General features: G+C 41.7%; 1 protein-coding gene across 2 annotated transcripts in view; it reads left to right on the top strand.

Annotated features, from left to right (window-relative positions):
• Positions 1-1,750: 1,750 nt before the first annotated feature.
• Positions 1,751-15,431, top strand: part of drosha (drosha ribonuclease III) — a 126,841-nt gene continuing 113,160 nt past the window's right edge. For both annotated transcript variants that reach the window (XM_030757289.1, XM_030757290.1), the window contains exons 1-6: positions 1,751-1,904; positions 3,469-4,324; positions 4,400-4,468; positions 6,094-6,400; positions 9,531-9,672; positions 10,977-11,137. In XM_030757289.1, the coding sequence (XP_030613149.1) occupies positions 3,471-4,324; positions 4,400-4,468; positions 6,094-6,400; positions 9,531-9,672; positions 10,977-11,137 (1,533 nt within the window). In that variant the 5' untranslated portion in view covers positions 1,751-1,904; positions 3,469-3,470. The remainder of the gene's footprint in view (positions 1,905-3,468; positions 4,325-4,399; positions 4,469-6,093; positions 6,401-9,530; positions 9,673-10,976; positions 11,138-15,431) is intronic.

Genomic DNA, 15,431 nt, shown 5'->3' on the forward strand with positions numbered 1-15,431 from the left:
GAACTTTACTAATCCTACTGACCACTCAAAGAACTTTAGAGAGTAAGTCACATTTCAACCATAGCTTTTTATTCCATACACATCAGGCTCTTTTGCTACCTCACATCTGTGATCAATTTAGAACCACCAATTAACACTAGAACTCCCAAGGTGGTCATTTTGACCATTTTCAAATTTTGCAGTGTAATATCGTTTTTGCTATTAACCCCATCTATCTGTAGGACCCTGACTTTTCCTAAATATGTGTGTATTTTATTCTAACATTGTAATTTAAAAAAAAAATTACAATACACAAGATAGTTATGAGTGTTTCTATCTAGAACTCCCACAGCTGGTCATTTTGACCACAATACATTATTTACATAAATTTATAATATAATGTATAAATATCATTTGTAATCAATAAAAGATCAAAGAATACATGGATCTGTAATGTTACCAATCAACTAAAAATGGTTGTGGCCATGGTCATAGCAGTCACATTGACCATATGCATATGCAGCGTAATTGGGTGAACTGGATGCCTTTTGACTCCTGATGGCTGCCATCTGCTGCCCACTGTCGATGGGCAAAGTGTCATTCCTGGTGTTCTCAAGGTGACTGGACTTTATTTAAACCCTAGTTGGTGTTGTCCCCTTTGGAGGTGGTTGGTGACCTATTGTGACTTCAGGTGGCCTCAATTGGTCAGTTGGAGTGTGCATGGGGTTTGAGGCACCTGGAAGGGATCTCTAGGCTGTATTGTAGGAAGCTGACAGCTGCTGTCATAATCCACCACCTCTGTTCAATGATGGTCATTCACAGTGGAAATAGATGGCCTCTTTCACTCTTCTTCTCGTCTAACATTGTATCTCATGTAGCAGGTTTGTCAGAGAAATGCAGGAGAATTTTCTCCAAGCATGAAATCCCAGCTACACTCTAAGACAAAAACTGGTCCCAAGGACAAAACTCCCAAACACAAGCTAAGTAACACAGTGTAGGCTGTGCAGTGCAGCTAGGAGCAGTCAGACTTCTACATTGGAGAAACTAAACAGCCACTCCACAAAGGCATGGCATAACATAGAAGATCCACTTCAATGTTATGCTACCCTCCAGCTGTATTTCTGCACCTAAAAGATGATGGATACTCTTCGAGGATGCCAGTGTTCACATTTTGGACCAGGAAGATGGGACAGTTTGAAACCATCAATGTCAACTGTAAACGACCATGGACGACAATGGACGTGAGGGAATGAAAAAAGAAGTGGAAAAACTAGAGAGAAATACATTCACAAAGGAAAAAACTAACCACAACAAAGAGGAGGGAAAAAAGTCTCAACATTTTATTTGTTTCTGTCAGCTGGCACCAAAGGTAAAAATTACCACAAGGTAATTAACACAAAATGCAGCAGAAGACTAAAACAGTGTTAAACTTGTTTTAAACAGCAGGCCATCCAACGTTTATATTACACACATATTAAAAAAACAAAAAAAGTCGCCTCATTTTGTGTTTAAAGCATAAATTGCCATAATTTAAACCACTAGTATTGTAAGTTTAAATCTCGGAATCTCTCCGCGTGACTGTAATACGCAAGAAAGAAGTTTATTTATTTGTTTATATATATATTTGTGCGCTAAAACAACGCGGCTGGAAACACATCGAACCCCTGAACTTCTTCCAATGACCGACTCCGAATCCCTGAATGTGATTGGTCCATCTGTGTCCGTCTCCGTAACCATCCCGACCTGAAACACTGGCGCTTCGAAAGCGTGACCAGAGAGCTAAGTGTATTACATAGCTGCAAATTATAAATATATATGAAAGATAATAGCAATATAGTATCGACCTTTGAGATTTCGTGATTTTTTTTAACCAATAGGAAAGACGGAATGACGCACGTATGTTGATAGCCCTCCTCGATTTGAAGGTAATTTCTTAAAATCTTTCTTAAATGATGCTGTTGGCTGCTAGCTCGCTAACATCCAACGAAGCTGCTGCTGTGCGCTCAAAAGAATTGTTATTAAAGCAGAGTATGGGCTTTTTCTTTTAACTTTTACCTAAACACGGCTGCTATTAGTTATTTCCTGCGTTTTATGCTTGTATTGGTTACGTGAACCTCATAACTGCCAGCAGCTCGTTTCTCGGTGCTCAGCTGTAAAACCTTTACCACCTCTAGCTTTTCTTTTGTAATATTACACAAATGCTGCTTGAAGTTTCTTAATCATTATTTCACGCTCAGAGTTCCATATCAATATAAAAATATTACAATTAGCAAATCCAGAACGGTTAAAGGACGCAATAACTATAAAACAAACAAATGTATCATTGCAGGCTCAAGTTAGGGTTGTCACATCATAATCACATTTCTATCATATGCATTTGTGAGTAAAATTCCTCAACAGCATGACAGGTGGGAATAAACTTGCTAATCACAAATGTACGACTTGCACTTGATCATCTTGAGCGAAACTGTGAACGTGCAAACCGTGCAAAAGTTCCTATTTACGAAAACATTGTGTGGCAGTGTATCTGAGGTATCTGATGCACCGATCCAACATTTTCCAAGTTTTTCTGATTACTGATCCGGTGCTAGTGTTAAATTAATCCTTCAGTGAGAAATAAGCTGCAAACCAGTCTTAACCAGCTTTTCTAACTCTCTGGAATAAAATGTGATGAAACTTCCAAGATTATAAATGTACTGAAATGGTATTTATTAATGAAATAATAAATTACAACAGGACCAAGATATAATGAAAATAACCACAAAAAAAAAAAAAAAAATTAAGTCAGTTATATTATCTTGTTTTTTTAGGCCAGTGTTCTTTGACCTGTTAAGCAAACCGATTAAGTGGTGAAAGACTTGCATCAAACTGACTGTTTGAGTTTAAATGTAAAGAATTTCTTTTTAGCTGCTCCCATCCACCCCTGATTTGTTTCACACTGTGACAGCACAATTACATTAAGAGGAAGCTACAATAAAAGCTGGCTACATGCAGAGTAACTGCTTTTATTTTATTTTTTTTTACATTTCCATCCATCTTTAAATTTGGTTTAAAGTTTTCTATAAACTTTGCTGCAGGCTGACATCAGCCATCCTCTTTCTTTCTAGCAGAGACCTGCAGCAGGGAGGAGTCTAAAGATGGGCGCAGGGTGTCCTCCACTAAACTAATTTTAAGGTTTTAAGTACAAATGTTTTTTTTTATGATATTAGTTTATAACATAAAATATAAGTTTACTAATAAGTTATGCTATTTCCTTATAGATTAAGATATCAGTTTATGAAGTAAATAAATTAACAGTTGTGACCCAAAGTTTTGGCAGTGGCACAATTTTATGTTTCATACATTTTGCCTCTGGACATTTGCTGCCCCAGGTGGAGTATCTCAGAGCTGTTGAAACTAAAACTTTCATATTGGTTGGTTTTATTTTCGGCAGTGTTGCATTCACATGTGGATGTCAGCTGCAACCTCATTGTTCTCTTATGTCCACAGTCATGTCTTTTCATCAGGATCGTGGGGGTCCCAGGGGAGGGATGCCCCCAGGCCAGCATGGTACCAGCCAGAACTACAGACCCACCAACGTAAGGCCTCCCCCGCCCCAGCCGCCAGTTCCCTCCTACCATTATGATTCGCAGACTGCCCCCAGTTCAGGCTATCATGGAAACAGCGGCTACATGCCTCCACATTCCGACTTCATGCAGTACCCACCCCCGGTTCAATCCCAGACTCCCAGTTCTCTTACCCAGTGCCCGGTGCGCCCGCCTTTCTCCAAGCCCCCTGCCCGACAAGGCTTCCCTGAACCACCACCTAACTTTCCACCTCCTCCCTTACCCAGCTCTGCCGGTGGTCCCACTCCAGGGGCGCAGGTGTCTGCTCAAAATGCCTACCACCCTTACATGATGCCGCCTGTGCCCCCACCGCCACTACCACACCCACCAATGCCTCCTCCCATGGCTTCTCAAGCTATGAGCTACCACACTCCGTACTCCATGAACTATCCCCATCCTCCTCACCCTCCATTCCCTCCTCCTACCTTCAGTCCCAGCTACACCCAAAGCACCACCCAGTTTCAAGCAGACCACAGCATTAGGCATGGGGGGCAGTACAAGTATGAGAAGCCCATGGACAGCAGGAGGTCCCCAGAAAGAGGTTATCGCCACGATGACCACAGGCAGAAGTGCTATGGTTATGGAAGCCACGGCGACAGGCACAAAATGGAGTTTCCTGGAGAGAGGAAGGACCGCGGGAGGAGTCCAGACAGGCGCAGCAGGCAAGAGGGTGGACGGTACAGGTCTGAGTATGACAGAGGCCGGACTCCCCCCAGACACAGGAGCAGGGATCGCAGCAGGTAGACAGACGACACGCTGCCACATGGAATCAATCAGTGAAATGATTTTCTTTTAATGACTCTGTCTGTTCACAGAGAGAGATATCGGCACAGAGACAGTCGGAGATCCCAATCGCCCGACAGGCACAGAAAGAGGCCTCGGAGGTACATGTGTTGCTTTATTTGGCTTACTCTTTAATCCATAACAGACAAATAAAATACTGCTCATAAATTTTAGGTTTGGTGGTGTCAGCCTTTCCCACCATTTCAATGATGCATGAGCACAGCAGGAGCTCAGAGATTTTTAGATTATAAAGAAGGAGATGCTGCAGCAGATTGAAGAAATGAGACTTTCTAGAGAAACAATCTTTGTAAAAATTCTCAACAATTGCTTTGCTTCATATTTAGACTTGTCTAGTTCTGATGCAGAGTTTTCCTGATGGTGACACCTGTCAATTATAAGAACATTAGAGTGAGTCAGGTGCATCTCAGCACCAGTATAAATTGCTATGTGGCTGTGACGATGTCACATTTGGGGTGCACAACAACCAGTGCAGTGACCTTAAACTAAGCTTTAGTTTGGTCAAGTATATCAAGCATCAGTCTTTGTGATTTCCATTATGGTCTCAAAATGCCAGTTAGGACAAATTGGAAAATTGCCAAAAAAAAAAAAATCATTTTTAATGTTTAATACTTCCTTTATAATCTGGGTAATTTAGTTATTGTGGATACCAGTTCATGAAGCAGTCAGTTGAGCCATCTGTTTCTCAAACTAGTAGACTCTGATCTACTTGTCCTATTGTTCAGTTCTGCACCAGAGCCTCCCACTTCCCTTTCAGTTGTAGTTAACCTCCTGAGACCCTGCATCCACATATGGGGACATTACATTTTGACTTTGCTGCACCTTATACATCATTGTGCTCAATAGTATTTTATACTTTAAGACATGTTGTTTTTGTTGTGTTATGCTATAAAATAATCCCAGTGTCCACATCTGAGGACATCTTTTTTTCTCACAAAAGTATGTAACAACCATGTAACAAAATACAACTTCCTGTTCAAAGAGGAAGCTTAGTATATATACATTTCAGGTCCATCTAATCACAGATCTCTAGGAGAAATTGAAAATGCATCGCAAACAGGAGCTCGGGTATCAGGAGGTTAAAGCCAGTTTGAGCCCTTCTGATAAGGGAGACGTACACATCATTGTATGAAATCTTTAGAAGAAAGAGTTGGTTTGTTTTTTTTTTTTTCTCAGGTGGAACAGTGAAAATGCAAGAAGCAGAGGCAGTGAAGGTGGTTGAGTTTAAGTACCTGGGGTGAACCAGCCAAAGCAATGGCCCGTGTGAGAGAAGTGAAGAAGAGAGTGCGAGCAGTGTGGAGCGGGTGGAGATGAGTGTCAGGGGTGATTTGTGACTGAAGGATATCAGCAAGAGTGAAAGGGAAGGTTTACAAGGTGGTCGTGAGACCTGCTATGATGGATGGTTTGGAGACAGTGGCACTAACAGGAAGGCAGGAGGCCGAGCTGGAGGTATTAATAAGATATTAAGAGTTTCATTGGGCGTTTCCAGGATGGACAGGAAATGACATGAGTATATCAGAGAGACAGCTCAGGTTGAGCAGTTTGAATAATTTATTTTGCTTCTGCAGATTAACTCTGTTACTTTCTTGCTGTTTTCTAGTGTATTAGGATTAATCTATTTTCCTTGATAAAATGAACAGTGTAAACATGAGACCTCAACTCAGTTTTACTTCCTGTCTCGTGTTGACTTTTCTTTTTTTATATGTAGCCGGTCAACAAGCAGAGACAGGAAACGCGGTCGCTGGGAAGAGGAGAAGGACAGGAGGTCAGAGAGCTCCTCGGGGCTGAGCAGAGAGCGCAGCTACTCCTCCATAAGGAGCAGAGACTCTGACGAGGCCTTCAGTGACAGAGACCGAGACAAAGAGCGGGAGAGGGAGAGGGAGCGGGACAGAGAGCGAGAAAAAGTGAAGGAGAAGGGCGATGACGAGAAAGAAGAGGAAGACCTGCTGAAACCTGCCTGGATCCGGTGCACCCATGCTGAGAGCTACTATTCCAACGACCCCATGGATCAAGTGGTACCACTGACACCTTCATATTAATAACCTTTGCTAAGTTCTTGATTGAAACTGTTTTACAAAGAGTCCATAGCCCTAAAAGTATATTTGGCTTTGGTTCATTGGATATAATACATTCTTAAAGAGAAACTTCTGCCATTATACAAATTTTTTCCTGTAGTGGTTTTAAAGGGTAGCCTTTGAAAGATGCACCCAGCCCAACCCAGCCTAGTCTTACAAGACACCAATAACAAGGAACCAGAGCCAAAAGGACGCCATAAATTATAAGTATTAGAGAAATGATCCAACCCAGTGTCTTTTCCAAGCTTTAAAAAAAAAAAAAAGCAGCAAGCTTAATAACACCAAAATTATTAAACAACTATTTTAATCTGTCACCATTGCTACAACTTCCATCCATCTATCCATTTTCTGTTGCTTGGATCATAGGGCAGCGTTCTAAGCAGAGAAGCCCAGACTGCCGTCCCTCTGGCCCCCACCTCATGTTCAGATCAGTCACTCCCCTCCAGTTCATACTGTTGCCCATATGAGTGTTGGAAGTCCCCCAAAAGAAGAAAGAAGTCCCCAGTTGGGGCATTTTCCAGCACCCCACCCAAAGCCAGATAGTATGAACTGTCATTTGGGGTGGGGGGAAAACCCCAGCATACAGGCACCGTATTGGGGGGATACCCCTGCCCACTGCCTCTCACTTGGGGCAAATCCACAGTGGAGTCCAGCCCCTCTCCAGAGGACTGGTTCCTTAGCTCAAGCTGTGGATTGAGGCAAGTCCAACTATATCTAATCGTTATCGCTCAAACTCATGCACGAGGTCAGACTCCTTCCCTATCAGAGAGGTGACATTCCATGTAACCAGTTTTGGAAGCTGGAGGGGATCGGACCGCCAGGGCCTATGCCTCTGAGCTCTAGAGCCCATTTCACATTTTTGACTTTCTGACCCTGAATTACATTCCAGCTGATCTTGGAACAGCCAACATAGGAGCACATTTATGAACACCTCAAAAAACATGTACATCTCCTTCCCTGCATTGTCAGTTGTAAGTAAATTAATTATGCATGATCCCCTCAGTCCTGTCCCAGTTGAATCTACCAGAGTCTCAATTCCAATTTCATGGTTCATAAATTCATCAAGAACAAATACCAGATATTTACTTGTGATGTTTCCAAACTGGTGTCTTTGTAGCGCAGTATCTTTTTCAGTTAAGCCTGCGTTTTATTTATTTATTTTTTTGTTTTAGGAAATCCCTCTCAACTGTTTTTCTGAAGTCTTCAGCTCTTGTGGATACTGCCAACTACTTTTTCTCCTTACAGCTCTGACCTTTATCGGTAGTCTGGGAATGCTCGGTGTCCTCGCTCCTTTCTCTCTGCAAACATTACACATTCTGGCAGATACTTGACCTGTCCTTAAAAAAACTGAAGTGATGGCAAATGTCAAGAGGGAACTCAACTTTACTTGTAAGCCTCCTTCACAAACAGATTCGGCTCCCCTGTGTCTGTTATGACGGAGAGAAAGTTACTTTTGGGTGTCAGTTACTGTGTCTGTGGCAGATGTGTGTAGAACTGCACTGGGAGTTAGATTAAACATCACAGTAGTGCAATCTTTGTAATAATTAGCAATACTTTTCTGTTGTTAATTTAAGATCATTTTAATGGCATAATTAAGTTTTGCAGATTTGTTTAAAATCTGCGTAACACCACCTAAAAGCTCATTTTGCCTTCAATAATCGACTGTTCATGTGAGTACATTAAAGAAACTCAAATATATTTGTGCCTAAGTTTGAAAAAAGTCGCTGTGATTCCTTGGGGTCTGTGGGTTTGAAACTCTGACCGTGTAATCCCAGAATCCTCCTGATTAGAGTCCAGCTGGGGTTCTTTGTTGCATGTCATCCCCTCTGGCTCAGTCCTCGTTTCCTCTTTGCTCACAACCGTCTCCAATGAAAGCATAAAACACACAAAGCACAAAAAAGTAAACATAGCTTTAGTTCAGGCAGGCCACAAAATCAAGCTTAGCCGCAATCCCTCCAGATCAGCTAATCTCAATGCCAGCCTTCATCAGTTGATGCCGTTCTGTGCATCCTGTCGCCAAATCTTGTATAGGGTATACAGTTTAACCTTCAACTGACAGAGTAGCCTTATTTCTATGTGACATTGTTATATTTTTAATAATAGATGTGTCCTTCCATGAGTTTTAATTGTTCTTCTACAACTTTTCATACATGCGTACATTAATAAATTTGCACATTCATCCATTTTCTGCTGCTTCTGAGGGTCTGGGTCACTGGGGGAGCAGACTAAGCAGAGATGTCCAGACCTTCCTCTTCCTAACCACGCCCTCTTGCTTTTCTGGGGGACATTGAGACCTTTCTAAGCCAACCAAGAGGTGTAATCACTCCAGTGTGTCTTGGGTCTAACAGGAGGTGCCAAGGGGGCATTCTAGTCAGATTGAGGAGGAGGAGCAGTTTTCCTTCAAGCCCCTCACCCTTATCTCTAAGGGAAGACCAGGCACCTTACAGAGGGAGCTCATTTCCACCGCTTGTGTTCATGATCTTGTTCTTTTGGTTTCTACCGACAGTTCTTGACCGTAGGTAAGGGCAGGAATGTAGTTCTCTCCCCAATACAACAGACTGGTACAGCAACTTAGGACAGCAGTTTCTCCCCAACTCAGAGTTGAGAACATGGCCTCAAATCTGGAGGTGGGAATTCTCATCCCAGCCACATCATCTGCAAACAGCAGAGAGATGATCCTGAGGCCGCCATCACTGCTTTGTAATGTTGGGAAATGTCTCACAGACTGAGAGTAGCAAGATTTACCGCTGAAGAAACTTTGAGCTTAACTCTAGTCCTTTTTGCATGAAAAATGATAGAGTAGGCCACTTGAAGGTTAGTTAGCAGTGCCCCATTATAGGCATTACTTCATAGGGATGGGAAGTCCCAGAGCCATATTGCTCTATAAATAATAATAATAAATGACTGCAGAAGGAACTAATAATCTTCTTTTGACTAAAGTGGTCCTGACCGAAATATCTATTAAATATTCAAAAGGTAGCTCGACTAAAAGATCCTGGAATCCTTTCTCTGTCTACAACTTTTCCATTTAAACTTTAGCAGTTGAAAAACTCAGCTTGTTGTATTTCAGGGAGACTCTACGGTGGTGGGAACCAGTAAACTGCGTGACCTGTACGAGCGTTTTGAAGAAGAGCTGGGAAAGAGACAGGAGCGAGCCAAGGAGGCTCGACCCAAATGGGAGCCGCCCAAGACCAAACTGGACGAGGACCCAGGTTAGTCGTGCTGTTATTTTAGCTTCAGCCGCACAGCTTAATTCCTTAAAGGGGACCCGTACACCATTTTTATTCTTCGCAGTAGCTTTGCATGATTCACAGTTTAAAATAATCCTCCTTTATCTTATATGGAGCCTTGGAGCAGCCCCTCAGTCTGAAATGAGACATTTTTTCTACCCCCCCCTTCCATTAATCCTATCTTCTGATTGGCTGCCCCTTGTGAATGTAAGTTTTAAACTGCAGGTGGGTGGGGCTTCTTTGCCTCAGATGACCATATTAGGGATATATCCCCTCTCAGAGTGTTTAGCAGTCTAAGACAGAGTTTTTGGCTCACAGTTGTACATACGCTGACCTCATCATTTATAACTGGCCATTTTTAATATAAACATCGGTCAGTGTGAAAGTATATATAATCCACTTTAAATACAACCTGTGCTTATTGTGCTACCCAATAAAAGCCATCAGCTAAAACATCTGTTGACAACCTTTTTTATTGATATGGTTAAAAAAAAAAAAAAAAGCTTGCTATCTTCTCAGCCGTGCGTTGGGGCGAGGCAGAGATTAAGTTATGTTCCTGATGTTATCTGCAGGGCTGTCAGCTCGATTGTCTCTTTCAACACTGCAATAATATAAATCTCACTCTGGGAGATCTAATTTGCTAAATATGCTGCTGTGGGCACCGACTTCACAATCAAGCACTCAAGTTAAAGCGCTGATAAGAATTAAAGACTCTGCTTAGCTGAGGGCCACAAACCATTCGGCAGAATGGTAATTATAATCCTCATTTTGGTTTGAGGTTTGTTTTCGATGAGCGAGAATGACAAGTGAGAGAGGAGGAGAGAAAACACGAGTGCCAGATGTCAACTTTGGCAACTGCACCCCTCTTTTAATCTCGCGGATACGTTAAAGTCTGCAACTGGCATGAAAATTGGAAATAGTAATGAACAACAGTGTTTAGACAACGAATCCACCGGAGTGAGCGGTTAGTCATGATAAACTATATTTGTTTGCATAAAGAAAGATTAAATGAGTGCAAATTAGGTAACAGATCTTAAACTTTGCTGTGTCATCTGCACAGTGAGGGTGATTATTCCTCTCCAAGAGTTGGCAGAGCCTGAGTGCGCACAGTTTTAAAGCATTTTGACGGATTACTTTGACTCTTCCTTGTATGTGTAATACTTTGCAAAGGCACAGCCGAGCAGAGGAGCTTAACCACTCGACCAGCTCCAGCTCGCCGAATTAGTTTTAATCGTTAGGCGCGTAACGTTCACATGATTAAAGACCTTCTTGCACTCTGGTTGCAGATGACAGCAGCAGTGACTCAGACTGTGAGTCAGACGGTGAAGGAAGCACCTGCTCCAGCAGCTCTGACTCAGAGGTTTTTGATGTCATCGCTGAGATCAAAAGGAAGAAAGCTCATCCCGACCGGCTGCACGAGGAGCTGTGGTACAATGACCCTGGGGAGGTTAGTGTTTCTTAACAAAGGGATGCCAGGGATGGTAAATGGAGTCTTATATAGTGCTTTTCTACTCTGCTTGAACAACATGCTTCATTCACCCATTCATGCACACTTTCATACAAGCACTTTTTCTGTGTAAGTGCTTTCTATCTAACATTCCCACTCTGAACGCATAAGGAGCAACTTGGGGTTCAGGATCTTGCCCGAGGATACTTTACCACTCAGACTAGAGCAGATTGTTCCATCTTCTACATATACCGTAGGTCTATAATGTATGTCTGACAAAGTATTAAAACTTGCAGAAAAGCTCAATCGGAAAGCATTCCTGGAATACTGGAAGACATTCTCTGGATGTTAGAAGACAAGGCAGCTGCACATCCTTTGCATCATAATACAGAGAAGCAGGAGACAGGCTGAACTCGTTAGCACAAACATTTGGTCTCCTGGCAACAGCTTTCATATTTTAAGCAATCGTTTTAAAAGTTAAAGTAAATAATGCGTAATATTTACTTTGATTTTTAACATCTGAGGCTGTTTTTACACATGCATTGCAGCCCTGATCTTTTCTAGGCATTACCTTGCAGAGAAGTTAGAATGCAGATGTCCCCTGCAGCCAGATTAGACATTAAATGGTCTTTAACCTGCCAGCTCCTTAGATCAGAGTCCTTGTGATTTGTGATAACGGCTGCTGCTAACTGTCCCATGTGTCCCACCTCCTGCACCCTCTACCCAGAAAGCACTCTCACCAAAACCAAACAGATTATTTCCAGCACTTAGAATGCATCTGATGTGACTTGATGTGTCGACTCCTGCTGTGCTGTGGGAACTGACTTCATGCTGCCCCTGCACGGAGAACAAAAGCAGGAAAACCGCTGATACCTCATTCTGCGTTAGGCCGGAGGCGTTATCAGAAAGGCACTCAAAAAATTAAAATCTGAGGCAAAAAAAAGGTGGTAGAAGAATAACTTAGTACCTTAGTAATTATTTATTTTTTATCTACACATACATTTATTCATGTCTCACTTGACCTTTGAGATTCAAGATTTAGATGATGCTTCAAAATGAAGGTATTACAAAAATGACTAGAAGGACTAAAAGTAACTAATAAATTTACCAGATAACATAAATAATATATAATATTTTTAGGAAATAACAGTACTCTAATTTTATCCTCACATTCCCATATTTTAGTCATTTTGTTAAGTTTTAAATTAAGGGTAAATTTTTTCCTATTTTTGAATATATGAATCAGTAAATATGTTGTTTTTTTTCCTTCTATTTAGCTGATTTTTATTAATATAAAAGCATATCATATCTTACTTATGAGCCATCACTGCTGTACTCGTGGGTCAGACCCCACCTGTTTTTGATCCTGGCCTTTATTGATCTCCATTACACACGTGTTGTGTGTTTCTACTAGCTGTCAAAATGTGTGCACAGGCATACAAACATATTAAACAGCTGCCAACTGTTTTTGTGCTGCCACAACACTAGGTGTCTCCAGGAACACATTTTCCAGTCTGACACACACACACACACACACACACACACACACACACACACACACACACACACACACACACACACACACACACACACACACACACACACACACACACAGGCAGACTCACAAGGTAAAAATACAAAGATGTGTAAGGGTTTCCAATTTTGATAAACTGCATTGAAACGTAGTTTAACACTTTATTCCAAAAATGCAGCAAAGAATTTGGGGATTTCTTCATGTGTTTTGCAAATTATAAAATAAAAAAGCTTCTCTATAATTAGTGCATAGGGGTTAGAATGTCCACTGTCAGTGAGCACAGTTGTATATAATATAAAAATGTGCATACGTAAAGAAAATGCATATGGAACATGCCATAAGTTTGAAGCGTTTATTAGCCGGTTGGACTGCCGTTTGCTTTCAGAACTGTGTTAATTCTTTGTGGCATAAATTCAGCAAAGGGCTGGAAAAACACCCCTCAGAGGTTTTGGTCCATATTTACATGATAGCATCACACAGTCGCTGCAGATTTCTTGGCTGCACACTGTGGAGGCCATTTGAGCGCAGTTTATTCAGTCATGTGAGATGATTTGCGCTTTGTGACATGGTGCGTTGTCCTGCTGGAAGCAGCCATCATTAGATGGGTAGACCGTGGTCATAAAGGGATGGCCATAGTCAGCAACAATACTCAGGTAGGCTGAGGTGTTTAAACAATGCTCAGTTGGTACTGAGGAGCCCAAAATGTACCAAGAAAATATCTCCCACACTATTATGCCACCGCCACCCTGAACTGCTGCTACAAGGCAGCAGTTCAACATGATTTCATGTTGTTTATGCCAAATTTGGAACTGTGAATTGTAGCCTCAGTTTTCTGATCTTTGCTGAGAGGAGTGGCACTTGGTGTGGTCTTCTGCTGCCGTAGCCCGTCTGCTTCAAGGTTTGATATGTTGCGCTCTTCTGCATATCTTGGTTGTAACGAGTGGTTATTTGAGTTACTGTTGCCTTCCTATCAATTCAAAGCAGTCAAGCCATTCTCCGCTGACCTCTGGCATCAACAAGGCATTTTCATGCAGAGAACTGCCGCTCACGGGATATTTTCTGTTTTTTTTTTTTTTGGATCATTCTCTGTGAACCGTAGAGATGGTTGTGTGGGAAAATCTGAGTATATGAACAGTTTTTGAAATGCACAGACCAGCCTGTATGGACCCAGTGACCATGCCATGGTCAAAGTCTTGTAAATCTCCTTTCTTCCCCATTCTGATGCCTGGTCTGAACTTCAGCAGGGCATCTTCACTATGTCTATGTGCCTAAGTGCATTGAGTTGCTGCCATCTTATTGGCTCATTAGGTCTTTGTGTAACAGCAGTATTACATGTATGTGAACTAAAGTGATCAGTGAGACCATATACAGGTTTTGGAGCTGTATGTAAACTGCCAGCCAATGAGGAGTTGATTATTTCAGCAAGAAAACCACACTCCATGTATACTGCAACAGCATGGCTCTGAAGTAAAAGAGTAGAAGAAGAAAGCTTGCCAAAAAGGAATGTGAATACCCAAGTGAATTTGAAGTGCTAAAGCTATAGGGCACCCACATGATCATAGCATCTTACCCAGTATTCTTCTCTATTAGATGTACATCGGTAAAATCATTTCTGACTTTGGATAAACCAGGTAAGAAGAAAGAAACTGTACCTGCTGTGCTGCTGGAACTGATGATAATCTGCACACATGTGCCATTACTTAACTGCAAAAAGGACTTCAATTAGATAAAAGACTGTAAAAGACATTTGAGGTTTTTTACAGGTCTTACTGCCTTTGCAAGGAAGAAAAGAAAAGGGAGAGTAAATGTTGATTTTTGTGGCCTTGTATATCTACTGTAGCCTTTATTTTGATACAGTAATAACTCAAACGTAATGCTTTCGAATGCTCCGATTTATCTCTGTTGGCTTTTAAAATCTTTCTTGTAAATATGTGAAACCACTCACAGCACATACAACCACCTTCTAGAAAGAAGTCTTCCCACTCAGCAGCCAGCATGGCCTCTGGGCGTTTATTTTGAAGCTGCTGTCTAAATAAATGGGAAAAGAGCCATAACTTTTATTTCAATGGAACATAAAGAAAAAAAAAACACATATATAGACTCACCAGTCAAATCTAACAAGAACTGCTTTTCCACCTGCAGGTTAGATTTCTACTATCTGCACACAACCTAACACAACACTATGGCTTCATTAGTGGCTCAGTTCAGGCACTAGAGCACTGAACAAATCCATTGATGGATGGATGCTAATTCACATTATGAACACACCTACCTCCATCTTTACTAGAGTACCTGTAGACTGGGTTCATGATAGATTCATAGATACTTTATTGATTGTTTTATTGAAATTAGTGATGAGTAAACATGCCGGCCACCATGCAGCTCAAACTGTTGTGACTCTTGTGTCAGTGGAACATGATTGGCTCACAAGTTTCCTGGTTTGGGCCTTGATTGGCTCTTTGGTGGCAGCGACAGGACAGCACGTTGGGTTTCTCCCATAGATTTATGTTAGAGATAGTGTCTCGTCCTTATGCCAGCGACACTCTTTTTGCTGTGTGCTAAAGCTAGTGCTGTAATTTCCAGCTGATGGAAAGGTAATGAAGCTGCAGAGCAGCAGTTCTGTTGTGAGGATTTGGTATGTATTGCAGGAACCACTGTCACAGAGTGAAGTTTAAAAGTCAAAACTTCAAACTCCAGCGAAGAAATAAAGGTCAGGAGTCTGCAGTTTAGAGATGTAAAATGTTGAGCAGCCCCTGTGTT

Source organism: Archocentrus centrarchus, chromosome 20 (genome assembly GCF_007364275.1).
Source record: "Archocentrus centrarchus isolate MPI-CPG fArcCen1 chromosome 20, fArcCen1, whole genome shotgun sequence".
In the NCBI taxonomy this organism is placed as follows: domain Eukaryota; kingdom Metazoa; phylum Chordata; class Actinopteri; order Cichliformes; family Cichlidae; genus Archocentrus; species Archocentrus centrarchus.